The sequence below is a fragment of the Anabas testudineus genome, chromosome 11, assembly GCF_900324465.2.
Source record: "Anabas testudineus chromosome 11, fAnaTes1.2, whole genome shotgun sequence".
Taxonomy (NCBI): Eukaryota; Metazoa; Chordata; class Actinopteri; order Anabantiformes; family Anabantidae; genus Anabas; species Anabas testudineus.
Window position 1 is genome coordinate 2,298,634 of NC_046620.1, and position 27,312 is coordinate 2,325,945.

Sequence of the window (27,312 nt, forward strand, 5' to 3'; positions counted from 1 at the left end):
AATAAAGTCAATACAGTTTTCAAACTTAGAGATTGGATTTAAAAATCCAGTTATATTTTACAGTTAGAAAACTGAAGGAACTATTGTAATTTCAGTCCATTATGTAGAGTAGAATGAGTCTGATTAGACATCTGAACAACACAGATTGGTTCATAAAGAACAGAAGTGAAGAATTCAGGTGGATTTTGCCTTTAAGTATTACACACTCCTGGCTGTGTTTGTTGAGCTCGTTATCCTCCATCCTCCAGTCATTTGTGTGGTTGTAAATTCAGACTGAATTGATGTCATTGAAACTGAATTGGACCCAAACGCCTGCAAACATAGAAATCACCGCTTTCAAAAGAACTTGTAAAAGCTTAATAATAGTATAATGGATTCAGTTTCCATTATATTATGTCGTTCAGACTTTAACAAATCACTTGGAAAAAAAATATACAAAAAGTTAAAATGTTATGTGGAAGTTATTCCAGCATTGATTTTTTCTTTTCTTTTTTTGTTTAGTTTTTTTTTTATTTAAAACAAAAACCTAGAAACAGAATGGCACTATTTTGAATTGTCTATTCACAAAAAAGAGTGGTTTTAAAAACCTGTTTTTCTCTTTCAGCAAGAAAAGTTTTGATGTTTGGGAGAAAAAAGTCTGATGGTTCCTGATATTCTGAAAAAAGTTGATATTAATGATAAAACCATGCGAAGTCTCACCTCTTTCTTTTCTTCCCCCCCTTTATACAAAGTTTACCTTAAAACATTGATATTATTTTGTAAGAAAAATGACAAAAGCCCCTGTCATTCTCACCAAAATAAAAGCCATATTTGTATAGGAGCAGAGCTTGAACTTACTCTTGTGGTGATGTTGGGCAAGAGGTGTTGTCCTGCACGTTCACTTGGTCCCCACAGTTCAGCCAAAACAAACTAAATCCTGATGCTTTGTCCTTCAGCTCAGCTCCTCCGTCTCAGTGCTTCTCAGCTCCATCAAGACCCAAAGTGCATCCCAAAGGCACAAACTCATCGTTTCTGTGACACGTGATCCATCTGATCTGCAAATCAGTCCGAAGTTCCTGCGGTCATCTTTGAGTCCCGACCCGCCAGCTGAGAAACACCAACTTATCCATCGTCCTCCATATCCTCTCCATGGTGGGGGAAGCAACGCGACTTCTGTAGAATGAAACAAGATGTGAAATGAAGACAGCTGGAAATCAACCACAGATGCTGTAAGTGATAAAAGCTTAGCTTCGTTTTAAAGATGATTTTCAACGTGCCATATTTGTTCATTCTGAACAAAACACATAAAAGACATTTAAATTCAGAGCAGCTGAACATAAACTCAGTGTTCCCAGTTCGAGTCTGGCTGAGGACGTTTGCTGCACGTCAAACCTCCTTCTCTTCTCTTCTCTTCTCCCATGTTTACTTATCAAATAAATGCAAAAATACCTTTTAAAAAAACAGATTGATATTTATACTTATTATCTTATGTTTTATTTTTGCCTTTTACTGTTAAGGTGTCAAACTCAATTGCACAGAAGGCCAAAACTCAAAGCACACACAATAGATATTTATTGAAGACCCTAAAACTAAATATCCTAAACATAAATATGAATAAAAACAGAGAGGAATATTATTCTGGAATAAATAAAGTTAAACTTTATAAAATCTAAAATACTTTGCTCTCCATCAAAACTTCTCTCTTCATTCAGTTTTCTTTGCTCTTGTGTCATTTTATAAAACATAAACTAAACGTTAAATATCTTTGAATATTTTGCTCTTCATAAAAATATCTCCTGTCAAAATCATACAAATTATTTAAAATATGAGAAAAAACCCCTGGAAATATAAATAAAATTAGTGTTTTTCAGAAAAAATTTAAATAGTTCTAATGCTGCTTTGTCTTTTTTGCAGGATGCTCGGCATCTTTTCTTGGCAACAAGTTAGTTTAGGTTCTGTGTTGTGGAAATGGTGCAAATGGGTTCCTCGAAATGACTTTTGTGCTTCAAGGTTCAGGTAACCTATTGTTCGGCACGGCAGCTGTTGCACTGCATTATGGGATCTGTAGTTTGTGTGTTATCAGTGATTGATTTTTGCTGGGCCGTTAATAATAATATTAATAGATCTATATAAAATGATCTTGCTGGGCCGGATGTGAGGATTGAGTTTGACACCTCTGTTCTAAATGATTGCAAACAATTTAAGCTGGAAGCACGTTGCGTTAGAAATGTTTTAAATGCATAAAGCTACAGTATGGAACGGTTTTGAACATTTATTTAGCAGAAATATGCTCCAAAACACATCTTAATGGGCACAGAAGTCACAGCTTCTGTGACTCGGACTCACTGAAGCATCTGGCAGCAGCACAGAAATACTCACTTCTAAAAGTCTTTGAGCAAAACTCGCTCTTCGAAACCATCAGAGAATTTCAATTATTTCTGTTTGACTTCCAGTTAAAGACAAAATGATTAGCCTCAGAGGACGTAAGGAACATTTCCCTGAAATTCAGTTTGCATCATACTTGAAAGTTTATATAGTAAAACCCCCATAAGTGGTAACGAAATGACGACTTCTCAGGATTTGTGTACGAACTCAGTTTGTTACTGTCTCACTCTCACCTGTCTGTTCATGTCTGCTCCTCTGCCTGAGGCTGTGATTGGCTGACACCTTCGGTGTCCTCCTCGATGTTCTCATTGTCCTCTACCTCTTCCTCCTCGTCCTCTTCTTCCTCGTTGCAGTCGTCGTCTGAGGCCTCCTCTCCTTGTTCTTTCACCTCCATCTCTTCTTCACTGTCCACCTGCTCCGCTGCTGCCTCTTCTTCATCCTCCTCTTCCTCCCCCTCCTCGTCGCTGAAGGGCTCCTTGCCCTCCTCCACCCTCTTGGCGGTCTCTGAAAACCAGTCCCTCACCTGCTCGTAGCTCATGCTGGACTTTGTCACCAGATCGTCCAGGTCTTTCTCGCTCAGGGCTCTGTGTTTGAGGTAGTAGTCCTTCAGAAACTCCTTACCGGACTTTGCCTGAATGAGCGAGAACTTGGTGTCAAAGAAAGAGCGCTACCATTTTTTATTTGTTTAAAAAAATGCACTCATTCGATGTGTCCAGGGGACATTATATACTGTGTTAAAGTTAAAGATTTAGCCAGACCCAAGATCATTAAAGTCCGTCAAGACCTGTGAGTAATTTAAGTCACTAAATAAGTGTCTTAACTAAGCTTGAAATGTAGTTTTACACAGTACTGAGATTTAAATAAATTAAACTTTGTCTAACATGATAAAGAAGAAACCACTATATGATGTTGCCTGATTAGTATTAATCATGGGAGGCAGGGGTGTGTACGCTCAAACTGAAGTAGAGGTAGCAAAATTAATTCTGCTTATTGTAACACAAAGAAGCAGATCAGATGAACTCCATTTGTTTAGTTGTCCTTGATATTTCTAAATAAAGTCTGAAAAAACTCTCCATCTGTTTTTTTTTTCAGCCTTTCTCTTACAAGCCCACTACTTTACATGGTTCCATCCAGTATTCCTGTTTCAAAAGGTAATCAGCTGCTACTTTTATAGTAATCCTGTACATTGTAATGCAACTCAGTGCAACTTACAATAAGTACCTTTGTATCTGAATGTAACAGTCTAGCACAAACAGTCCATCAACTAAGACCACAGTGTTTGAAATTATAATTGCATTAGCACTTCTGATAGTTTCAATGAAAAACTGAACATAACAGGCTTCATAAAAACTAAATGTTGTTGATGTCGCTAAACTTATCAAGACAAAGACGTTTGTCTTTCTCTCCATAACAGACATATTTTAAAGTGGGACCTGACACCTTTTCTTTCAGCGGGAGGTTGAACTAAAACACAGACCTTGATGGAGGTGGCGCCCTCCTGTGGGGAACGTTTACAGGGATATGGCCGGCGTGTCCTCCTGGACCAACCCCGGAAACGCTTTCTAGACTTCTTCTGGCTCTTGGCTCCACCATTCAGCGCCTCATCCACCTTAAAGATGGTACATTATTTAAATATTACACATACGTACAGAGAAATTGTCTTTAAATTGTCTTAAAAAGCCGCTGATAGCGTAGTGGTAACGTAGCTGAGGCCTACCTCTACCTACCCTATCTACATCCACCTCCAGTAGAGAGCAGACCTCCTTATGCTCACCCTGCCTTTGCCTTGTAAGTCACCAAATGACTAAACTGTAAATGTAAACTGTATCAGCTGAGGCTCTAACCTGTTATGAAAAGTTGTTGTAATCAACACAAACAATCTTAGTGAAACGGAGTTTACCTTTCCACTCTGGTAGAGGTAGTACCACTTCAGGTTGCTGTTCTTGCAGGCGTAGCGGGTGTCTCCAAACCAGTTGACGATGTACGTTCTAGGCAGACCGCTCTCCTCCGCCATCTGGTCGTACTCCTCGGGTGTCGGCCACTGTGTGCGTACAAAGGCCTTCTTCAGGATGTGAAGCTGCTCCGGTGTTTTCTTCACTGCCTTTCTGCCGACAGGTGGAGTGGTCTGCCTCTCCTGAGCTGAGGACGAAGGCACATCGGCTGGTTTCGCTGCATCAGTTTCTTCCTCAACGTCTTCGTCCGTCGTCTGCGCTGCTAATGGCATTTTTCGCCTCTCAGTGAACCAAGCGTCTACCTCACGCCTCGTCAGCTTCGTCTCTGCTCTCAGCCGGCTCAGCTCCTCGTCTGAGGGCATGTCTGATTTCTGGAAGCTGGCCTCTAGGATGAGCAGCTGTTCCTGTGTCTTTTCCTTGAACTTCTGTGGAGTAAAATCAGGAAAGGCATGGCGGAATTTGACCCGTGGGTCGCTGGAGGAACCCGATGACCCAGGGGCGTTGGCAGAAGTCGGTGAGGAGTCGCTGGCGTCGTCGCTGGAATCAATGACGATGGTGGCGGCGGTCTCAGCACTGTTGCTGCTGTTGTTAAGGCTGCTGCTGCCGCTCCTTCCTCCTCTGCCTCCTCCAGGCGTCGTCGTTCTGCTGGATGAGGCTTCGCTGCTCAGCAGGACACTGTGGTGATCCTTCGAGTTTCTCTGGTTGTAGCGTGTGTCGCTGAACCACTTCTTTATTGCTCGTTTAGAGAGTTTGGTGACCTGCATCAGTCGTGATATCTCCGCCTCTGTGGCAAATTGCCTCCTGCTGTAGCTCGCCTTCAGCTCCGCCAGCTGCTCCTTGGACTTCTTCGGTTTGGTAGCTGCCGCATCCAAACTAAGCGCCGTGCTGGCTGATGAAACAGACATCTCAGTCTTTGATTCTGACGTCGATGGTTCAGCAGCTTTAGGCTGGTTTCCAGGAACACCTGCAACCGTCAGGGTGATGGGGGAGGCGACCGGCACGGTGCTGCCGTTACCGGCCACCTGAGTGAGGACGAGGCCCGGCTGGCCGACAATTTGACACGTCTGGAAGATGGACTGCAGGCCATTTGTAGCTGCAGCGATGTTAGCGGGGATGACGGTGATGGTCTGAGGGACGGTTTGCACCGTGCCGTTAAACTTCTTCCTTCTCGCCTCCTCCACCTGCGGAGAGAAACAAAAACAACTTTTACTTTTACTAATCCACTAATATGTAGGATTCTAACAGAATAAATGGGGAACTCTATAGATGGCTTGTCTAAAGTGTTCATGTTATTTGCTTCATCTATTGATGAAGATCAAATGATGATGAAAAGCATGGATAGAAAACATTGTATAAAAAACAAATTAAAAGTGCTTTCTGCAAATTAATTAGAGACACACAAACACTCCACATCTTTAAATGAGAACAAAATATGTCCTTCAAACTAAAACTAACGTGAAGGCAGAAGATGGCAACAGCTCAAAAGCTACAACAAAATACAAAAACAAGAATTTCAGTAAAACATGCACAGAGTGAGGCCCCACTTAGAAAAGGCCACAAAATCAATAAAGGGACGACTGCTCCTACAGCGAGTCCATAAAAATTAATTTTATGAAGTGATTTGATGAATGACCTGCAGTCTGCCAAAGAGCTGGAAAATGCAGTCAGTGCTTGTTTTTAGAAATTAAGGTTTTGGGTCAGCCAAAATAAAACCCAAGGACTTCATCTTAAAATGTTCTGTTTCTGAATGGCCTTCCATTATTCATTTAAAAGTGTACAGTGTCACATTAGTGACAGAAACTATGAGACTAATTTTTCATCAATTTCAGACTCAAATAAAAGTTGCCTGAATGCTGCAGGTTCTCCTGTCAGAGTCTCCTGGAGAACTCTGAACACTTGTAAACGTAAACGTGTTTCTAATCCGCTTTCTGCAGGAGTGCATGTGCCTAACAAAGGCTGCGACACTCACCACTCTACTACTATCGGCTGAGAAGTGCAGCCGGATTGAAGGACAGATTGTTACACGGAGCGAAGCGTTCTCGTTATAACACAAAACTTCCTGAGACGTCCAATAATTCACTTTTCACGGCTTCAAAAGAATAAACTGGCGGGAAGCATCTTTTCTGTCTGTAGCTAAGACCTGGGGACCATACTTCCAAAATCAGCAGAGGAGAAATCCGATTACTCTTTTGATGCATGTATACTCTGATTTCCAGTTTCCCCGAATCCCAGAGAAACCTGGTTTCTCTCAGTGACTTAGTTACTTGAGTCCATGTAAACACACTGAGTTTGGGGTGTAGAGTGTAAAGTGCAGGGTGTGGTTGTGACATGTGAAAGCATCTTGTGAAGCACCGACCTCCTCCGGGGTCCAGCTGACTCCGTGTTTAAGTCTCTGTGCAGAAAACCAGACCTTAATCTGCTCCTCGCTGAACTTGGTCTGTGACGACAAGCCCATGATTTCCGACACCGAGGGATACGGAAATCTGGACACAAGGACACACACACACACACACACACACACACACACACACACACACACACACAAAATCTGAGTGTGACTGGTAGTTTTCTACAAACTGAGCTGCTAAAAAAAAAAGCAAAGTTACCAACAGAGTGATTACACAGCTGAACAGTGTTAAAAATACACAAATCGCTTTAGGTGTTCATTTTCTGAATGGTTAGAAAATTCACCTGTATTCACCGACTGTATGAGTCACATATGCCAACGAAACTCTGTAATTATGAGTACAAAGACATTTGAGGGTGTAGTTACCACAAATTAATCCTGAAATAAATCTTTCATTCACATGTCTTCTTGGTCTCTGTTGCCTCATTCTGACGCTACATGCTGCAAGTATAAACGTTATTTTATTGTGGATTAACATCTTGCACTCCACCCCAGTTTTAAAGTAAAACGCCTACAACAATATATCCAAATACAACAACTGTAGCTCCTAAAAGCTTCGGATGAGTCCTTCAAATATGGTGAAGCCATGAGAAAATATGAGAGCTGTACAGCTTTCAGGAGGAAAACACTTACTCCTTTTTTATTTTGTTCTATTTCATCACTTTTACTTAAATTATAATTATTATATATATATATATATTTTTTTATTATTATTAGTTACTAATACGCACTAATAAGATTATTTATGTTTTGGACTCTTTTCTGCATTTATCCAACAAATATTTGTTTGACTGAGGAAACTGGAGTACGGCTCCATCTGCTGGACAAATCCTTGATGTAACATTTGAATGGAGGAAATAAATCTGAGAAGGATGAAACTTAATAAAATTGGTCCTTATGCTGTTTTGTTCAATAAAGTCTGTGTTATGATTAATAAAGCTTCATTTGAATTGGTCACGTGATTTTGTGACGATACTGTGTGGAGCCGTCTGCTCCGAGCGCAGCATCACTGACACATCCACACCTTCACAAACTAAACTAAGTATAAAATAAAGTTTCCTCGTTTTCTGCTGTATATAACAGTCAAAGGATTTTTCCACACTATTAAAAAAAACTTTTCCATGTGAAGCTTTTCATTTCATGTTGGGTCTTGAAAACTTGTAAACGTGCAGAGACTTGAACCTGGCTGCTGGTTCCTGTTCCACCACACATCACATTACTCTGTCTGATTTCTTTTTTTATACTGACACTAATAGCAAACCCTGATGGTAAAAAGCAGATAGAGGACCGTGTGGTGCAGTTTAGCATCTTACTAGAGCAGTGAAGTCCTGAGAGACCAACTCTCACTCTGTTGATGTTGGTTTGTTGAAAATATTAGAAGTTAAACCATCGTTAGGAAACACAGAGACTCAAAGATAAACCCCTGGAGGAGTTACCTGTTGTAGGCACTGACCAGCAGGACATTGTTGTCCATGGCCGTGTTGTAGGTGGGGATGCTGCTGATGGGGATGAGGAGCTGGGTCTGGGTCTGGGGGCTGCTCTGCTGGTTCTGCAGGGCCGACAGCACCTGAGCCAGAGTTCCTGGAGGCAGCACGGCGCCTCCGCTGGAGCCGCCTTTAATCTGCAGCACGTTGGGGCTGTTGACCACGATGCTCTGTGGGACAGCCTGGACCTGCACCGGCGTGGAGACGGGGATGAGGCGAGGGGCGACGGCAGCGGGGGTCATGGGGGCGGGCGACAGCGTGGGCGGCTCCTTGTTCTCGTCGTCCTCGTCGTCACTCTCCACCTTGATGACGTCATTATCAGACAGCTTGTGCGCGGCGGTGAACTTCTTGGGATCCGGTTTGCTCTTGATCCTCATGATGGGGGTCTTGCTGAGGGCAATGCCTTTGTGGGACGTCTCCTCCGCCTCGTCGTCCTCCACTTTGACGAAGCTGCCGTCGAAGGTGAGGTCGTTGACAGTCTGTTGAAAAATAGTTTCGTTGTTTCTCTTCACCATCGTCCGAGTGAAATTGTCCTCACCTGGGTGGAGACGAGCGTTGTGGGCGAGCAGAGTGTCGTAACTAGAAGAGAAGAAATGTGGGAGATAAAACAATTTAATCAGTAAATAATTTGTCTGAACAATCAGATAAATAAAGATATTAATGATTAATGGCCTCAGTACCCACAAGCGTCACCTGAGCACCTACATCAGTGGATAAAACTCTTGTATGAAGGAGTTAACAGTGAGCGCTACAAATTTTCCCTGTACGTGCTTAGTTTGTACCTAGAAGTAGTTACCACCTGGATTTAACTAAACTAATAGTTAAGAGCCTCCACTGGATAATTACTACACGGATGATTATGCTTCAGCTGGTAACTAGTTATTTAACTCTAACTGATGCAGTGAGCAGCTTCTCATTTCTCAAACAACCATGTCTGAAGACTCGTCAGACTCTTGGAAAAGATGCTAATCTGTCTAGAAGGGTCAAATTATTGGCGTTAAGCAAAACATCAAAGGAGATTGATGAAACTACTAAAACTGGGTTAAGAACTGTGCAATAGAAGAAGGTCATGTGGTCTGATGAGTCCAGATTGACCCTGTTCCAGAATGATGGAGCATCAGGGTAAGAAGAGAGGAGGTGAAGTGATGCACCCATCATGTCTAATGTCTACTGTACAAGTCTGTGGGGGCAGTGCTATGATCTGAGAATATCTGGGATGTGCTGGCAAAGACATTGTGCAGCGTCCGACTCTCTCATCAAGATCTTAAAAATAAATTCAACTCAAACTGGACGTGAATAAATGTTGTGAAACTGCAGAAGCCTATTAAACCAATTCCACAGTGAATGTGTGCTGTAATCAAAGCTAAAGGCACTCCAACTAAATATTAGAGTGTGACTTTTATTGGATGGCCAGTGTAGTTCAGCATCTTAAAGATTTCTTCATGTTACAGGTGTGAATCTAAATTTAACTTTCACATGAATTCTAGATTTATATGAAAATATCACGGCTACTCGTCGGGGAACTCAAAGCGGAAATCCCAGCAACTTCCTCTACTGAAAAGAGTTACGTCATAAGGATACAGTCACAGGTTCCAAGAATCCGAAACCAAGTTTTCAGAATCTTTATAACTTGAAGATCCAGTTTCAGATGAAGAAATGTGGATTAATCTGATGATTCATCTTGGTCTTCGGCGGCCCATAAAAAGACGATTTAGCTTTTTAGTAAAAACATCACATTAGTTTTATTATGTTCCTAGTTTAACAGCAGGTTGTGAACTCTTATCAAGACTTGAACGCTCTGCTGTTTCTAAACAGACGCAGCCTTGAAGGAGCCTGAATGCATCTTTCTTGGACATTTTAGAAAGTATTTCGATATTAGTTTTAGCAAGTTCAGACAGGTAATAGTATATTTCTCACTAAATATTATATTAGAGGAATGTGACTAACGACATTATGGACTGGTGCAACGTTTTGAACACTGTAAATATCTTAAGATACTATCTTAAGATGCTTCAATGTTGACGGACACCACATGTATTGAGTTTTAAACAGAATAACAAAGAAAAACATCATTCCGTCCTCCCATCGGAAAAACAGGAAACGTAGGGAATGGTCAGGAATTTGCTTTCTGGTACTGCTCCTGACCTCTGCTCTCAGAGGTCGGGAGCAGAAAAAAACACGCCTCCTACCTCTTGGTGTGGTAGTCGCACTCCATGCAGACGTAGGACGTGTTGAGAACGACGTCCGGATGCTCCGTGTCCACATGCATGGTGAACAGGTTGAGCTCTGATGTCTGGAAGCTGCAGTACTTGCACTCGTAGCCCCCTTCTGCCATGTTCAGGTCCAGATAGTGGTCCGACACCGGTCTGACTTCGGCCTCGTCACCTTGCTCCTCCACCACACTAGCGACCTCAGAGGAGACGGTCGCTACACCGTTACTGTTCTCCAGTTCTGCTGCATCCGCAACGTCCTCCATCTCCTGATCCGAGTCCACGGTTTCTCGAGGAGGAACCATGCAGGGCGTGGTGGATTTCCTCCTGCTCGCCATCCTGAGGATCAATAAGTGCTGCGTCTAGCTAAGTGTTAAAGCTGTCTCAGTTGAAGTCGTCCTGTTGTGGCTCCATAAAGTAGATGTCACCAGTGGAAATGTTTCCTCTATTACCTCTTAATTCCTGAGGACAAGAAAGTCAAGTATTAGAACATGAGAGCAGAACTGCATGTTCTTAACTTTATGTTAAGAGTCTCATCCATCGTGTAGCTCTGTCCAGGAGTTGTGTGACTCATTCTGCAGCACAGCAACAAGCTCAAACTCAGCCAGAGTCATAAAGAACACAGGATGCTGCAACAGCTGATCTAGACCCCACTGGAGCCCTGATAACAACATCATGGAGTCATGATGTCCGATTTCACGCTGGAACATCCTTACTAAGTTCACTAAAAAACTAACAAGGAGCTCAAACCAAATATTGATTTATGTTATGTTGATTTTTTTTATTGTCCTTGGAATTAAGTTATCTGAAACTTCAAACTTTCATGCAATTAGTTTAGAAAGCTGCTTTACTTTACTGCACACCATGTATTTACATGTCATTATACACACAGGGCTGGGTTGGAAAGAAATCGATAGCTTTGTCACATCAGTTGATGTCGATATATATCGCCGTATAAGTCAAATCAGTATTTCTGTCCTTTCTAGTCATAAGTATCAACCACCTAATTTATTTGTTGGGTTCTAGTTTTTGCATTGCCATCATAAAAACAGCTGTAAATGGATTTTAATGTTTTCCTATAGGTGAACAACTACAGGGGCTGACGAACAAATGAACAGTTAGTTTCCACTGCACTGAACTATTCAACTGTGTAAACTACATCATTTATCTGCTTTGTGACTTCAGTTTGCTGCCTGTTACTGGTTTATATCCACTATAACTGAGTGTTCTGGATGTTACAGTTGGTTGGACAATACTAAAACTATTTATCAGCTAATCGAGGAGAGAGCTGGGAAATGAATCAATGAGGAACAGAACCAGTGTTCTTATTATAAAACACCATGAGATGACCAGACAGACATTAGTCCAAGTTGACGAGTCCAGGCCCAGTTTGATTTCTGTGTGTGAGACAGTGAAGTTCTTCTACAAACTTTTCTCTGGCTGGTTTTGTCTTAACTCTCTAAGAATCAACATGTCCCATGCAAACTTCAGCTGTGTCAGACGTGGAAGACATTAGAAGAACTTTTGCTGCAGTTCATCTCAAACTGAACAAACGGATCCACTTTGTTTATTTCAGTCCCACTGAGGCTGCAGCACAGAATGCACTTCCTGTCTGCACACACACACAGAAACCACCCAGCTGGTGCAGTCCGGGCTCCTCATGGAGGAACAGATAAAGAGGAACGACAACATCCAGACTGGGACACACACACCGCTCTCTCCTGCTAACATTAGCCAGCTAAACGCTCTCACTCACGGGCAATTCTCCACAAGTGGCAGCGGCTCCGAGGCTCAGTCCCACCGTCCCACCACCCCCCGTCAGCTCGGCGTGTATTTACCTGGTGAACTGGCTCCTGTTCACCTGCATCTCGGAACAAACAGGTAGCTAGCTCGCTAGCGTCTGTAGCAGTGTAGCATCTCTGCTCGGGTCTGTTGATACGCAGTCTTCCGCCTTTTACCCAAATACACCGAGGATCCCATCTGCTTCAGCCGGACGCACAGCCCCTCTTACGGCCGGGGAACAAGCTCACTACCGCCCGTTAGCTCCGGTTTCGGTTACCGGCGCCGCAGCTCGCATCGTTTACTCTGTTGTTGTGTTAATAACAAGGACAGTTGAATAAAAAAGGCACCGATAGTTCCACGAACCTGACGATGGCCATCTTTTCTACCGCCGTTACATGCGAGCAACGGCCAAGAAGTGCATCCGGTTTGAACAAGTCAAAATAAAAGCTCAAATAAGAGTCCAACAATAAGAAAATAAATTCACCAGTAAAAATAATAAACAACGAGAATGTTAAACTGTTTAAATGTGTCATGAACCGCAATAACGTTTCACTAAAATCACAAACAAATCTCTTTCTAACAAAAAACAAAATGAACTAATGCAGTATGCCTCAGGTGTCTGTTTGATTATAGTTTTAAATGGTTGAACAGTTACATACAAGACAGCATGATAGAAACAATGTGCACAATAAAATACTAATTAAAACAGCTGAAAACAAGAGTTTAACCCTTTTCACCTGATTTACAAATGTTGGGTCCACATGACTAAGAGCACAACATACTCCACTGATGTGTTTTCTTTCGAATTCTTTAACATTAATAGTTGTAGTCTTCCTCTATCATACACTAAACATCATTTCTATTCTTGGTCATGATAAATAAGGTGTGGAGACCATTCACGGGCTTTTATTTTGAAGGTGACCGTCGCTCGCCGGTCTGGGGTCAGTTTGACAGATTTATTAGTTTCAGCGTCGGGTCATCAGGTTCGTGCGTCGTTACGTCACAGAGCGACGTCAGGCGTGTTCACGGAGTACTGAGTAGTGGTTCAGTGAAGTGGGACAACACAGCGTGTACTCCTGCAGTTATACAACAAGTTAGAGTAACATAGAGTAACATGCTGCACCAGATACTGAAGCAGCCAGCGGGGGAAGAATTCAGAGCTTCAAGTGTTAAAATCCTGAGAGGAGTAAAGGTTTAACTTGAGCTACTCTAGCCCCGAATAAAGTGAACTGATTATACTGTTATAACATTACTGATCGACTAGTTTCCACTTGTGGATATGAGTGTGGATGGATTCTTAGGGCAAAAAGCAACATAACACCGAAAAACAGGAAGCACAAAAGGCCATAAAGAAACATGAAACTACAACAAAAATAAGCAAAGAGATCACAAGAAGGAGCAAGTAAAAGAAAAACGACTGAACAACAAATAGATCAGACTGAAATAACAGTCCTAAAATGTCCCTGGTGTAAAGAATAAACCTGGACTGAAGTATAGTAAATACAACATGATGAACCTGAAGCTGCAACAAAACACATTTATTGTTGTTTATTAAGTAAATACTTCATTGGTCATCAACACTTTTATAAATTAGCCATACTGCTTTATAAATAACACCTAACAGAATCAATATTGAGTTATTTCTAATCACTGATGTTTCATGAACGTATGAGTGTAAAAAATAAAGCACTTCACATTGAAATGCACTGAGGTTTTTATTAAAATAGATCAGAAGCTGTCAATTTCTTTCTTCATCTCCTGTAAAAAAACAAAAGAGAAAAAAGGGGAAATAAAAACCAGACGTAAACCTGTGAACCCACAGCAGCTTCACTCACAGAAAAACAACGGCATGAAATTCGTCACCACCACTGTTCTTATTATTTTGTTTAGAAATTTAACAAATAAATTGCAACCAGGCTCCTGGTTTACAGCTAAGACATTTCGACATATCCTGGTTTGTGTGGACACTCTCAGCAACCAAACTGCTGACAGCTGGTACCAAACCAGAACGTGTTCAAAGATTTATTGAAAAAATAGATCAGTGTTGGGCCTTAACACGATGTAGAAGTGTCTGTGTGGATGCTGATCACTCATCCAAGCACTTTGGTAACAAATGAAGTTGTGCCTCGGGGTCCTGCTTAGCTTTAAAAACCAATGTTGAAATCAAGGAACCAAACAGAAGACAGCAGCAAACACTAAAATCACTGAAGAAAAGATTTACTTCATGTAAAAACTGACACATATCATAAAATATGATGAGCACCAAATGGGAAAAGTAGACAAAATAGACCCGGAATAGGACTGTCTGCATGGGGCTGCAAATAAATCTACCAACAGCAGTGTATTAATGATGGAAAAGAAACATGAGGCAATTCAAAAACGGACTTTGTCTCAGTCTCGGTGTGGTTGTTGTACCTGAACGAGCTCCATCTTCCTGTAGTTGTTTCTGTGTCTGTAGATGCACTGAGCCAACAGAGCGTAAAGTTTCTCCAGCGGCTCCACCTCAGCGCCCTCTGTTTTATCCACAGCTCTGTTCAAGAGACTCTGAAAAGCAAGAATCACACTGCAGCTCCAAATACTACATGGACGACTCGTACCAGGTCTCAACAAGACACTCATTAGAATAAGAACCCAGTGTATTCATAAAGTAGTATCTGATTGTGTAAAAACAACTCACTCACACACACACACACACACACACACACACACACACACACACACACACACACACACACACACACACACACACACACACACTCACACACACACACAGCCCGGTCGACTCACCTTCAGTTTGCTGTGATCCACCACCAGTGATGGAGTTTCCTCATCGAGGGCCTCTACAGATCGGCCCCTGTTGAACAGCTGCATCTGCTCCAGCGCAGCCTTACTGGCTCTCATCTCGTGCTCGTTTCGCTCTTCTGGGGAGGAGGAAGACGTGGACAGGTGGATGAGGCAGAAATGTTTTAGTCTTCAGTTTATTTTTCCTTAAAGAGGATTCATGACATCAAAGACACTGGTCAGACCGGTCTCTAACAAACTGGACGTCTACGGTGTAAAGTAGAACTTTGATGAAGTATTAGAGAAACTGTCCTCAGTCCAGCGTCAGCTTGGATCAGTTCCCAGATTTCTGCAGAACCTCTAAGTGTGAAGCTTTGGCCTTTAGAAGCTTGTTGAGCAGCAGCAGAGGCAGAAGCAGCAGCAGCATTAACTTCTCTACCTGTTTTGCACTTTTTTGATTTTGAAGCTGCAGCAGTCCAGTGAAGACCAGTTAGTAGTGCGAAGCTCAAACTGTCGGGGCTGTAGGTGCAAATCGTAGACATACAGACCTAATCTGCTCATACAGAACCCGCTCATCCTCGTTTTCAGGTGCGGTGGAGTCTTTGAGGTTTGGGTTTGATGCCTGAGGTTCAGTCTCACTCTGGGCACACTGTCATTCGGCAGAGGGTCCTGTGGCTCCGGATGGTGAAACCCATTTGTGAGGACCCCATTTAAGTGGCGATGACCCCCGTTCACAGTTGATGGTAGGTGGCTCTGGTCCCCATCGCTGCTCTCTGACATGGTGGACGAGCTTGGATCACTGCAGCTGTTTGCTACTCTTATTTCAACAACTCCATTTTTCTCTGGACCTGATTCAGAGTTGGCTATACCAGACATGGAGGAGCAGGTAGACGTGGCTGAGGTGGCCGGCTTCTTTTTCTTGGTTTTAGCAATGACCCCAGTGCTCCACTTGGATTTTTTTCTGTAATGATTTTTCTTGTGAGCTGGAAAGAGAGATGAGAGGAGGGAAAATGAGGGTTGGGAAAGAGGAGGAAACATCATTGGGCTGTGCAAAAACTGAAGACGGAAGGATGTGAGGCACAGTCAAACTGCCTCTCTCTACACTTGATCTCCTCTTCTTCTTCTGACTGTTCAGTTTCATCATCTGCACTCTTTTTCTCGTTACTTTCTCTTCTCTCAACACTGCTTAAGCTGCCTCTTCCTCTTCTCGTCTGCTCTTTCACTCTGATGCTTTGATGGTGAAATAAAGACCCTGCAGCTTCCTGTCCATCTACAATCAACTTAACCTCACTTTTGAACATGAACTCGCAGAAACTTTCTTCCTTTGCCTTGACTCACAGCTTCTTTTTCAACTTAGTAAATGTGAACACGTTTAATGCATTTGTTCTAACAAAATGTTACAAGCTTACGTTTATATTTTTATGCCCGAAGAGATTAAATTATTTAAGTTTTCCCTAGAAAAGAAAAGAATGCAGTGACGTCTGAGAAAGAAGAAGAATCCTGAGCCCCGGGTTAAAAAGCACGGATTTAGATTTGGTCCACTACCTGCTATTCACTAAAGAGATAATAAAAGGCAGCAATTACTGGTTCTTTGCAGTAAACAAACGCGATTCATGGTTGACTTACGCTGAGGTCGAGAGCCGTGTCTGGTAAACACAGAGCTGCCGACAGCAGCATCCTCCTCTCTGTTGGCCTCAGTCCCACAGAAAGAAGCTGCCAACAAAATAAAAGTCTTAGTTTGTGGTGCAAAGGTCACATCACATTCTCCAGGCATCAGCTTATTTAGGTCCAAACATCTACAGCAGTGGATTTCAGCCATAGTTAAATAGTTAAAGAGACACGTTGGTGCTGAATCGCTGCTGCTCTGCTATTCTATTATTGTTGGTGCAGTTAGATGGTTACACACCCCAAAGTGACAACAACAACAAGACTGAACTACAGGATTCGTTTCACCTCTGTTGATTCGAGATTCTTTGATCTCCTCGCAGACTCTCTCAAAGTCTTCGTCCAGTTCGTCTTTGATGATCGCTCGAACCGTGTCCTTCAGCGCACACGCACGGTGGCGGATGTGACGGTCTGACACACACAAACACACACAGTTATTCATACTTTAACTACTAAAATAAAAACAGGTGAATCCAGGACAAAGTTCTGCTTCAGTTTTATTTCAGCTCTTAAACCCACGACTCACATCAAACAGAAAAAGAGAATTTTTGAGGAGTTTTTCAGCAAATAAAACAGAATGTTTACTACGTTACTGTGTCTACAATGAAAATGTAGACTTTCAACTTTCAAAGCTTAAAAATCCTTTTTGAAATCATCGGCTTTATGACTGAAATCGATGCAGCATCAGAGTTTTCACCTGGACTTACCTGCTCAGTCAGTTTCATAGAGAAGAGGAAAAAAATGAAGATGAACTTCCACAGAAAAAGTTTTATTCTTTGAAAAAGTTACTATTGGATATAAAACAGATTTAGACTGACCCTACATGCTGACTCCTGTATTAAGTTGAATTAAAGTCCTCTAACTTGGGCCTTTAGGAACAGTGTTTATTCTTGTCACTCACCCATGGGGTCGCTGTCCGGGTTGTACTCGAGGGCGTTCTGCCAGATGAGGTCTGTGTCTGACATGAACTCTCCGACGGTGACGTACTTGTGCTCATCAATGTTGGTGAGCAGCGTGGACAGGTCCATGGGCTTCTTGATCACCATCAGGTAGTCTGGGACCTGGAGGTGACGGGAGGCGGTTAGAGTTTGTTCATCTGCAGCTTTCTTAAGCCGGTAATGAAGGATTGTTTTCAGCAGACTCAAGCTGCGAACACAACACTGTCATTTAAATCAAATCTCATAATCAAACATATGGGTTATAGCCTTAACTCCAACATAACATATCCTGTTTTCAGGATATGTTATGTTGGATACATTTTAGAGCTTTGTACAGACTCTATTCCCTTGAAATACACAGACACACAGGTAGAACATTATTGGTTATGCATATTCAAATCTGGATGGATAATTAAGATTAATACACACAGTCCACACACCTCCTCTATGTCGACAGGTTTGGTGAAGGCCTTGAAGCGTCTGTCCAGAGTCAGGCGCTCAGTGACGTTACGCAGGAAGAGGCGAAGCTCTCGCAGCACGGCCTCCTCCTGGTCCTCCAGACGGATGCGCTCCTGCTTCGACAGTTGATGGGGGGGAGGCAGGGGAGCGAGGGGAAGGATCTCCAAGCCTTGAACCACTGTAATGTTGTCATTTAAAATAGAATTGATTTTGTTGGTTTATGTTTAGAGTGTCAGAGTCTTGATGATGGGAAAAGGTGAAATGATGAAACAACAGCAAAAAGCTTTTTTCTCTGTACATCCCAGAGCTACATACAAGCTTTTTTGTTGGAGGGTGGAGCCTCAGCTGCCTGGTTCTGAATGAGGTCCTGAAAGAAGTCTGTCCTCTCCTGCCGAGTAGGAACACTGATGGTGTACACCTCCCCGTACTCCTCCCGAAACAGAGACTGAATCTGAGGCAGAAACAAACAAACAACAACAAAGTCAGTAAACAGAGTTTTATTCAGAAAACAGCTATAAACTACAATCTGATGCAAAAAGGCCTATTTTCTTTATTATTTATTAAACTCCCTCATATTCTCTGACTTCCTGAAACAAATTATTAAATTCTTTCTGGAATCATTTCAGCAGCTCCACAGCTTCAGATCAGTGGGAACCAGTATAACAAGTGGGTAATGTGTGGCTCAGCTGCTCAATAACTGCTCACCTCTCGTTCCAGCTGTTGATAGGGGATGCTGCAGGTGGCGAGAAGCAGGATGGGGGAGAAAGAGGGGATGCTGCCGAGCAGGCTGAGGAAGGAGGCCCTTAGTGCGGGTCCTGCAGTCTCCCACCACTGCTCGATGTGGGGGATGTAGAGGATGCTTGGAGACGTACGCTTGGCCTCACAAAACACCTGAGGAGGTGAAGAATGATGTTTACCTGCTACAGAAGAACTCTGCACAAACATTTTAAAGCCGCAATAACTAAATTCTGATGAATTCATTTGAACCAAAACAAATCAAAAAGAAACATCTAACAATATGTGACCAGAAACATAAAATAAACTAGAACAGCTGAGAAACGTGGCTTTTGTAAAATATTAGTTTACAAATAAGATGTTTAATGCAAAGTTTCTTCCTCTTTACACACATTATGTTGGAGGTTGTCAAACATCTGCAGTTTCCAGTCATCACCTCCAGATGTCACTTGAGGACAACTGATCTATGTTCTGCACCACTTGTTACGTTGTTGAGAGGTTTTAAAACTTTTAAAACTTTCTTTACTCAGTTTCATTTCAATTTGCTGCTGTAGATCTGAAGTCTACATCAGCATGTTGTTTACTGTGTGTTGAGGAGTCACCTGGGTGCAGGCTTCCTCTGGGGAGGTGCAGCTGACTCCAAACAGCACCGCAGAGTCCAGGCTGTGGATAGTGAAGCACTCCAGAGCGTGCAGAACTGCAGGAGCCAGATGAGAGGTTTGACCAGCGCCAGGACGACCAGCAAGGAGCATCCTTGGACGGTAGGACGTTGGTTGTTTAACTGCACTCCTGCAGGTGGAAGGTTTAAATAAGTGTTTAGATAAAGTCTTTATATTATTTCATTCTGAGAAAATGTCATGTTGTTCCAGGTCTTAATGAAATGTTAATCACCTAGAAAAGTGCAGGAAGTTTTTACTATTGGATGTGGCAGGTGTAGAAATACTGGAGGTACTGGCTCCATCAGTACAATCATACATCAGGCCGTCGTCAAGGATACCGCAGGTCAGATCTGGAGAAAGCGACAGGTAAAAACGAATTCTTTTCTACTATCTGACAGAATCCACCAGTTTTCAGTTCTGACTCACCTGGCTCTCTCTTCCTCTTTATCCCCTGCTCAGCGTGAGGAAACAGCCTTTGAACAGCGTCTAGGATGTCCCGCAGGCCAGCGCCCAGCAGCGGGAGAACCACAGGTGACAGAGGTTTGGCGGGGGAAGCGACAGATCGCTGCGAGGCCGGCGACATCTTCCTCATGGCCACCACAAAGTCGTAGCTGGTGACAAAGATGGAGGAAACGTCCAGCAGGAGTTTCTGGGAGGTGGTGTAGATCTGTGGGTAGCGGCGTCGCAAAGCACAAAGAGCCGCCTCTGTGCACACCGCTCTAATGTCAGCACCGCAGTAACCTGAGAGTTATACAGAGAAAAAGGAGACTCTGAAAGTTAAGAAACAAACTCACTAAATTCACCTGGGTTTAAATAAGTGAATTCTATCTATTCTTACCAACACATTTCTCAGCAAGTTCATCCAAGAAATCTTCAGACGGAGCAGGCTTCCACTGCCTGGTGTGGATTTTCAGAATCTCTTTACGAGACTGAAATACAGTAACAAAGACAACTGAGCCTGAAAATTAAAAAATACAAAGAACAAGAAACAGGAAATGCACCTGTGAGTTTTAATAACTACGAAGACCTATATATATTGATCCCTGGACAGTGAACACTTGGAATCAACCTATTGTAGTCAAACAGATCTGAACAACACAACAACTGAACATTCTCATTATAAAACAGAAATTCCTGAACCTCTCTGTCGGGCAGGCCAAAGAGGAACTCCCTATCAAAGCGTCCAGGTCGTCGCAGTGCCGGGTCGATGGAGTCCAGACGATTTGTTGCTCCGATCACAACAACCTCACCTCGATTGTCTAACCCGTCCATCAAAGCCAGCAGTGTGGACACGATGGAGCTGCAAGGAAGGACAACAACACAGAAAGACATAAATACTTTTAGTAGTTTTACAGTGTTTGTTTCTGCAGGTGAGAAGAGAGGTCAAAAGTCAAAGTCTGCAACAGAGGACTTGTTTGACTGAAACATTTCTAAATTCATTCACATAAAAAACCTGAAATAAACAAAAACAAAGACCACAGATGTATTTTAACAAGCGTATGTACATTAGTGGTAGTTTTTATTCATTAACATTCCTTACTTCACAAATTGTGTGTGTGCCTTTGACCACAAACTACAGGAGACCACAATGACTGTCTGACCTGTGAATCTGGTCTTGTCTGCTGGACCGAACTGGAGCGAGGCCGTCAATTTCATCGAAGAAGATGATGGAGGGACGCATCTGATACGCCTGAGGACGACACACATCAACCAGTGCACTTCAAATGATAAGGTCAAGGACATGTTAGAACAATAATAAACAATAAATGAAACTGTAATGCAGTATTTTTAAAACTTACTGAGTAATTGCAGGTTACAGTAATACATATGCCAAAACATTATGACTTTTCTCCACAGTCTGCAGGACTGTCTGCACTCAGCCAGCAGGGGGCAGTACAGCGGCATCAGGTTTGTTTTGCTGGTGAAGGTGAATGTTTACCTGCTCAAACAGCAGCCGAAGCTGCCGCTCCGACTCGCCCACCCACTTGCTGAGGCAGTCGGCCCCCTTCCTCATGAAGAAAGCCACCTTCCTGTTGCCGTGGTGGCACTCGTTGGCCAGCGCCCGGGCGACCAGGGTTTTTCCCGTCCCAGGAGGACCGTAAAACAGACAACCCCTGGAGAGAGACGGGAATATTTTATTATTCATACATTTACAGTAAAGGTTCTCTTAGTTCCTGTGTGTCTGGATCATACATCATATTTCTGCACATTTCTGCATCTTTGACTGCAGTGATGCTGTTAGATAGCCTTTCCCAAAATAGCAATTCGTTAATATTGTTTTATCGTGTGCTACTGACGAGTCTTGTCTTCTGCTGCATTTCCTTTGCGTATTTTATATGTAGATTTGTGATATGTGGAAGATGTGCTGGTTCTCAGACCAGCTGAATGATCTCAGGTAGTGTTTCTTTCATCAATAACAGTCAAATAATATATTTAATCTAAGTAAAATCTAAGTGTGAGTGTGTCACCTGGGAGGCTGGATCTTAAAGTTATGAAAAACCTCAGGATAGAGAAGTGGGAAGACGACCATTTCCTTCAGAGCTGAGATGTGACCTGACAGACCTCCAATGCTGTCAAAGCCCACCTGAGGAGCGAAGGAAAGGAGGCAGGTAAGAAACAGATGATGTCATGAGTATATTTTACTCTAAATCATCACAATGAAAAAACAATAGGACTAAACTTACAGACTGGTCAATGGCCATGGGATCGATGTCTGCCAAACCTGATCCTGCATTTATCTTGTCTTTGTGAGTCCCCAGAAGATTATCTGTACGCACACTGAGCGGCTGGTAGCTGGCAGGACAAATCGGATCAAAAATAGAGTCAACCAATCAGATTTCTGTTCGAGAAATGATGATATTTAACATCAACTGTCAAGTGCAGGAAGATTTCATGCTGTTGTCCCTCAGTCAAACCAGGGAGTCGTCGTCTACCTACTAACCTTCTAAAGACCTTTCCAACATCCTGCTCTTCATCTTCAGAGTCATCTTCGTCAGACAACGGTCTCTTAGTGGGTCTGTAGGAAGAAATGAAAAGTAGGACAAACCAACAGAGGTGAAATAAATGTTAACTTGATGAATTCTTTCTCATTCCTGAACATTAAATTCTCTGTTCAGTGTTTACAGGTCAGTAACTGAACCAAGACAAGAGGTTATTATTTCAGACATTACTGACTCTTATTACATCTCCGAGTTTTAACAGATCCTCCAATTCTTGGCAAACATCATTTCTTTGTTTAAGGTGAATGTTGTGCCAACATTTCTGACCTGAAGGCTCCTCTGCGGGTTGTGTTTGGACCAGAGGCGCTGATCCTAAAGGTTCCACTTGTAAACTCTGAACAACAACAACAACAACAACAGAGAAAACAACATTAGAAGAATAAAACCAGAGATGCTCAACCTCAACTTTAGTAAATTTAATATCAGGAATGCTGTGCTTAACTGAGCTTGTGCTAAAAGGATCAACATCAAAGACAAACTTGGTTTGTTTTGTATCTTTTATTGACACAGTCTAATCAATAGATCTGATTCACGTCTGACTAGAGTAGCCTGATATTATGTTGAATGATTGTGATATGATCACCGTTTAGCAGCATTTATGTTTACAATATGTCAGGTGCTCCTTTACTGTAACCATCTCAGTGGATTTAGTTTGGGATTCTCTGATTAGCAGTGCAGTACTGACCACTGCTGGGTCCCTGGTAAAGTGATGAGGCTCTGCTCATTTTGGCGTCAAAGTTCTGGTTAATGCTACAGCTGCTGTCTTCATCTGCTGTCACTTCCTGTCTGCTGTCCTCGTCATTGATGGCACCTTTTTGTAAATAAACACCAGTTTTTATAATAGAAAAATACTTTTTGATTCACGTCTCCCTGTCTTCTTCCTTCTCTCTTTCTCTTCTTGACTAATTCATCTGAATGTTTGTACAAACCGTTTTCTTCGCCACTGTCACGCACTTCTTTCTGTGGTGGTACTGGTGTTCTCCTCCTCTGGGCTTTAGAGTAGATCTTCTGCAGTTTCATCAAACACAAAAACATTTTTTTAAAACAAAAGAGCTTTTACCACAGATAGCCAGGATTCAACATGAGGCACTTGTACCTCCAGTTTGGTTAGGATTTTTAAATTACAAATGGCTGAATTTGCAGGGATCTTATATATATATATATAACTCTTTAATGTACACTTCATGACCATATTATTTTGTACTGCATATTCTTCAATGGGCTTAAGGATTTATATTTATATTGATTTAATTAGTTGAAAGCTGGTACAATGACCCTGATTTTACTAAACAAACTATGTCAACACTCAAACATCATGTGATAAAAACACACAGACAAAAACAAGGGCTGGTGTTCCACGTCTTTCTGCTGCTTTTAAATATGTTAACAGCTGATAGAGATGTCGCCCACTCCCTGTGAGTGTCAGGGTGCAGGGCGGTCCACCGCCCTCACTACAGCCTGATAAGAGAGGCAGCACCCACTGAGAGAGACACAGTGCGTGAACGTGGTTTTAATGTCAACACAGAGTCTGAGAAGTGTTAAAACACCTGTTTGTCTATGTAGTGTGACGTTCACATGGGATTGGAGCAGTTTGATTATATTTTTTGGGAATTTATTCCATCGTTTCAGTTTGATGGTTAAATTATATGAAAGTGTAGTTTTCAGCTTGCACCACATTGAATTACTAAAGAAATCCCTTCTGCATGGACAAACACTGCTCATGTTTTTGTAATTTTGTGTGACCCACACCCTATGGATGTAAGTGATAGTGGATTCTGCATAACTGCATAAAATTCTGAGTGTAGATGCATAAACTGCTGTTCAGACCACAGCTTCCCTTTCAGCTGAATATTTAGATCCCCACAGATTCTGTATCATAACAGTAACAAAATTACTCACCCCCTCTCTGTTGTTACTAAGCCGCTTCTTATTCTTCATGTTGTCCATCCCCTTCAGGACTGTCCTGGCCGTGCTGCATAGAGTATGATGTTGTTGTTGTCTTTCAAATTTAATGATTCTTACATCACACAGTCTACAGAGCAGTGTGTTAAAGTGACCAGGAGCCGAGGACTGTGGAGACAATAACTGCTAACAACGATAATGTCTCCAGTTATATCATAGTTATCAAGATGTCTGAGTCACAGACAGGAAAAGTTGGCAGGGCAACACACTGCTTTGATTATTGAATCTAAGATCAACAGCTGAACCGCACCATCTGATTGGCCAACTCAGTTTGTTGTGTCAAAAGTCGATGTCAAACATTTTTAAATTTAACGTCTTAAAGCTGCATCTTACTTGGTGCTGATACCGTCAAACATATTGGAGGCCTGATATCTGCTGGTCGGTTTGGTCGGCCTGGTGCTTCTCCTCAGCCCACTCCTATTCCCACCTGAAAGAGCAAACACAAAACCACATACATACTTGTACATACTTGTACATGCTGTAAATACCGTACATGTTGTACAGGGGTAATGTTTCTGAAACAAACAGATACTGTATCAATGTATGTGCAGGAGACTCCATTTCTCTGTTTCTCCAACAGATTAAATTTAATACAATGTTCTGCAAATCTGCTGTCACTTATTGTCCATGTGTGCTTTACATAAATAAAGTAACACTGTGTCTGTATAGCAGTGTGAGCTGTCTGTCAGCTGCTGCTCTGGTGCGCTGCATTTAAGGACAATGAAGAAAAAAAACCCAACCCACAAAAACAAAGAACTTAATAAACATCTGAACTGAACCGTGGATCTGGATCGTTGCACCTCGGTTTTGTGCCATATTTTAATTGTCGCTGTATTTATTGTGATTTCTTCAGTTTGTAGTATGCACACGAGATTCTGACAGAACATTGCTTGGTTTAAAAAAAGGAAGACACTGTATAGGTGTTTGTACAATGGTATTGGATTAATCGAAATGATGGTGACCAAATTCATCTTTTTTTAATGAACAACAATGATAACATGAGCAAAAGTGAATCATGAAATCCTGTTGTGTTTATTAAAAAGTGCAGTGTGGGTTTTTGGTTTGCTTCTAAATATGACAACACACATGATGTATCTTATAAAGTTATATGCCATCATCACCATCATCATCATGGTCAGCTACATTATTGTTTATAATGTTTTAGGAAAGTTTTGAAATTCCAGGACTTTCTCTCACACAGCATCCTGATATTCCAGGTCTTTGTGATTGCCATTAATGTCACTGTTTTACCTGCAGAGTTTTGAAGCCTTGGAGATTTTCTGCAAACACAGAACATGATTCAGTATGAGAAAGAGAGCATTAAACATAAATGTTCCTGTGAAAATAGAAGTTAGTGCCTAATGCTTTAATTCACAAACAATAGATGTAATTAACCCTCATTTCAGCAGTGAACATGTTTCTCATACAAAACATCCACTGGTCACTTTGTTCAGACCTGATGGTGCTGCTCTCTGCTTTCACATCTTCATCTTCAAGTGTTCCTGAATCAACCAGATTCTGTTCATCGTCTTCAGCATTAAATCCCTGAAATGTTTTAGAAGTCAGTGTCATGCGTACACTATCAATCACATGCTTCATCTAAAACACTTTTTATTTCAAAAGTCAGACACAAACTGACTAAATGTGTTGTGCCATTCATTCCTAACCTTGCATGCCTTCACTATGTGAAGCTCCTGCCAGTTCAAAAGTAAATGTTCACAATCAAGTGACCAGGTCTTTATTGTACCTTTATTTATTTAAATCTTAAATTTGTGTATTTTTCTATATTCTGTAATACTACAGTATTGGTGTTACAGAGTCCTTACATCCACTATCATTTACCATGACAATTTCAAACCCATAATGATAACCGCAGAGGAGAAAGTCTGTAAGTCACACGTGGAGATTTCAAATGTTTCTTTTTCCTCTTTTTTAGTTTTCACCTTTGTATAAGATACTTCGTGAACACAGATTATATCAGTAATATTATTATTAGCCTAATACTTATAGGAGACTATTGTACAGTAGCAGGAACTAAGATAGTGTTACCCCTTTTAGGTGGGCACCCCACTACAGCTACAACTGTTAAGAATAATTTCATATGCAATTGAGAAATACAACTACAATTAATTTATATTATTTTATTTCAGTGTGATCTGCTTAATCATAAATGTTGGACATCCTCATCTTGTGGTAAAACATAAGAGGGACTAGTTGTACTTACAAATTGTAAGAACTGTTGTACTTCACATTATGCTTCCTTGTTTAAAAACTATTAGTTAGAATTAGTTATTAACTTTATCTCAGCAGTATTGTGTGTTTGAGGATATAATACTGACATGTGCTGAGCTCAAAGGGGGACCACAAGTGTCTGTGCTGGGGCCTCAGAGGATCTTAATCTGATCATAGATGTTGTTATGATTCCTAATGATTATTTGTTATTTAATGGTACAATAAAATAACATATAGGTTAATACTCTGCTTATCTAGTGTGGTGTGGTGATGTTTAATTAGTATTATACTCTAATAACTTTCCTAAACATTTCCTTAGTGGCAGTTTTAAATATTTCATTCTTATGTTAAATGATGCAGTAAAGGTTCGACAGAAAACCGAACTTTAACTGTGTCCAAAACACAAACACGCTCACATTGGACAGCGCGGATTCCTCCGGAGGGGTGACCGAGCCCCGGGTCCCTGCTGGAGTCGGCGGCGGGCTGTCGGAGCTCCTTTCCGGCCTCCGCTGCTGCCGCTGCCCGCTGCTATGGTCCGCGTCCCCTCTACCGCGGAGCGTCACCATGGTGACGACGCACACACAGGCTAACGAGCAGACCGTTAGCTTAACGCTAAATTAGCACCAACCGTGAGTAAGTAAAAGCGCCCTGAAGCGGACGGAGACACCTCCGAGTCTGTAGAG

The 27,312-nt window shown here is 42.0% G+C and overlaps 2 protein-coding genes and 1 long non-coding RNA gene across 6 annotated transcripts; 1 reads left to right on the top strand and 2 right to left on the bottom strand.

Annotated features, from left to right (window-relative positions):
• Positions 1–303: 303 nt before the first annotated feature.
• Positions 304–12,611, bottom strand: LOC113153690 (zinc fingers and homeoboxes protein 1-like). The gene is made up of 8 exons (XM_026347419.1): positions 12,256–12,611; positions 10,397–10,879; positions 8,160–8,786; positions 6,673–6,799; positions 4,265–5,497; positions 3,842–3,973; positions 2,598–2,995; positions 304–1,152 (listed from the first exon to the last, which is right to left on the bottom strand). The coding sequence occupies exons 2-7, from the start codon at positions 10,753–10,755 to the stop codon at positions 2,606–2,608; spliced, it is 2,868 nt and encodes a 955-aa protein (XP_026203204.1). The 5' UTR covers positions 10,756–10,879; positions 12,256–12,611; the 3' UTR covers positions 304–1,152; positions 2,598–2,605.
• LOC113153691 lies at positions 1,120–4,404 on the top strand. 2 transcript variants are annotated; one of them, XR_003297975.1, is made up of 4 exons: positions 1,120–1,208; positions 3,457–3,515; positions 3,817–3,983; positions 4,314–4,404. It is a non-coding gene; the product is annotated as an uncharacterized LOC113153691 (long non-coding RNA). The 2 variants fall into 2 exon arrangements; XR_003297974.1 differs by lacking the exon at positions 4,314–4,404 and having other exon boundaries at positions 3,779–3,866.
• A 1,121-nt stretch (positions 12,612–13,732) lies between the features above and the next one.
• Positions 13,733–27,228, bottom strand: LOC113153518 (ATPase family AAA domain-containing protein 2-like). 3 transcript variants are annotated; one of them, XM_026347184.1, is made up of 28 exons: positions 27,046–27,228; positions 25,854–25,942; positions 25,649–25,677; positions 24,731–24,824; positions 24,335–24,407; positions 23,365–23,443; positions 23,121–23,246; positions 22,703–22,769; positions 22,378–22,452; positions 22,121–22,229; positions 21,905–22,020; positions 21,376–21,550; positions 21,038–21,126; positions 20,577–20,736; positions 20,275–20,365; positions 19,863–20,177; positions 19,669–19,786; positions 19,380–19,566; positions 18,748–18,933; positions 18,358–18,493; positions 18,024–18,220; positions 17,547–17,706; positions 16,934–17,056; positions 16,607–16,693; positions 15,529–15,963; positions 14,987–15,120; positions 14,615–14,743; positions 13,733–13,957 (listed from the first exon to the last, which is right to left on the bottom strand). In XM_026347184.1, exons 1-28 carry the CDS (start codon positions 27,193–27,195, stop codon positions 13,928–13,930), a joined length of 3,759 nt encoding a protein of 1,252 aa, XP_026202969.1. In that variant the 5' UTR covers positions 27,196–27,228; the 3' UTR covers positions 13,733–13,927. The 3 variants fall into 3 exon arrangements, with proteins under 3 accessions (XP_026202969.1, XP_026202970.1, XP_026202971.1); XM_026347185.1 differs by lacking the exon at positions 23,121–23,246; XM_026347186.1 differs by lacking the exon at positions 15,529–15,963.
• Between the last annotated feature and the right edge of the window lie 84 nt (positions 27,229–27,312).

What these genes read in the sequence shown, in the direction of transcription:
- LOC113153518 (XM_026347184.1), bottom strand. Translation starts at nt 27,195, where the DNA reads ATGGTGACGCTCCGCGGTAGAGGGGACGCGGACCATAGCAGCGGGCAG. An exon ending in TGACAGTGGCGAAGAAAACG is followed by an intron (nt 23,247 to 23,364) that starts GTTTGTACAAAC and finishes ATTTACAAAAAG; the next exon opens with GTGCCATCAATGACGAGGAC. An exon ending in ACCCGCAGAGGAGCCTTCAG is followed by an intron (nt 22,453 to 22,702) that starts GTCAGAAATGTT and finishes TTCTTCCTACAG; the next exon opens with ACCCACTAAGAGACCGTTGT.
- LOC113153690 (XM_026347419.1), bottom strand. Translation starts at nt 10,755, where the DNA reads ATGGCGAGCAGGAGGAAATCCACCACGCCCTGCATGGTTCCTCCTCGA. An exon ending in TGCGACTACCACACCAAGAG is followed by an intron (nt 8,787 to 10,396) that starts GTAGGAGGCGTG and finishes CTTCTCTTCTAG; the next exon opens with TTACGACACTCTGCTCGCCC. An exon ending in ACCTCTACCAGAGTGGAAAG is followed by an intron (nt 3,974 to 4,264) that starts GTAAACTCCGTT and finishes ACCATCTTTAAG; the next exon opens with GTGGATGAGGCGCTGAATGG.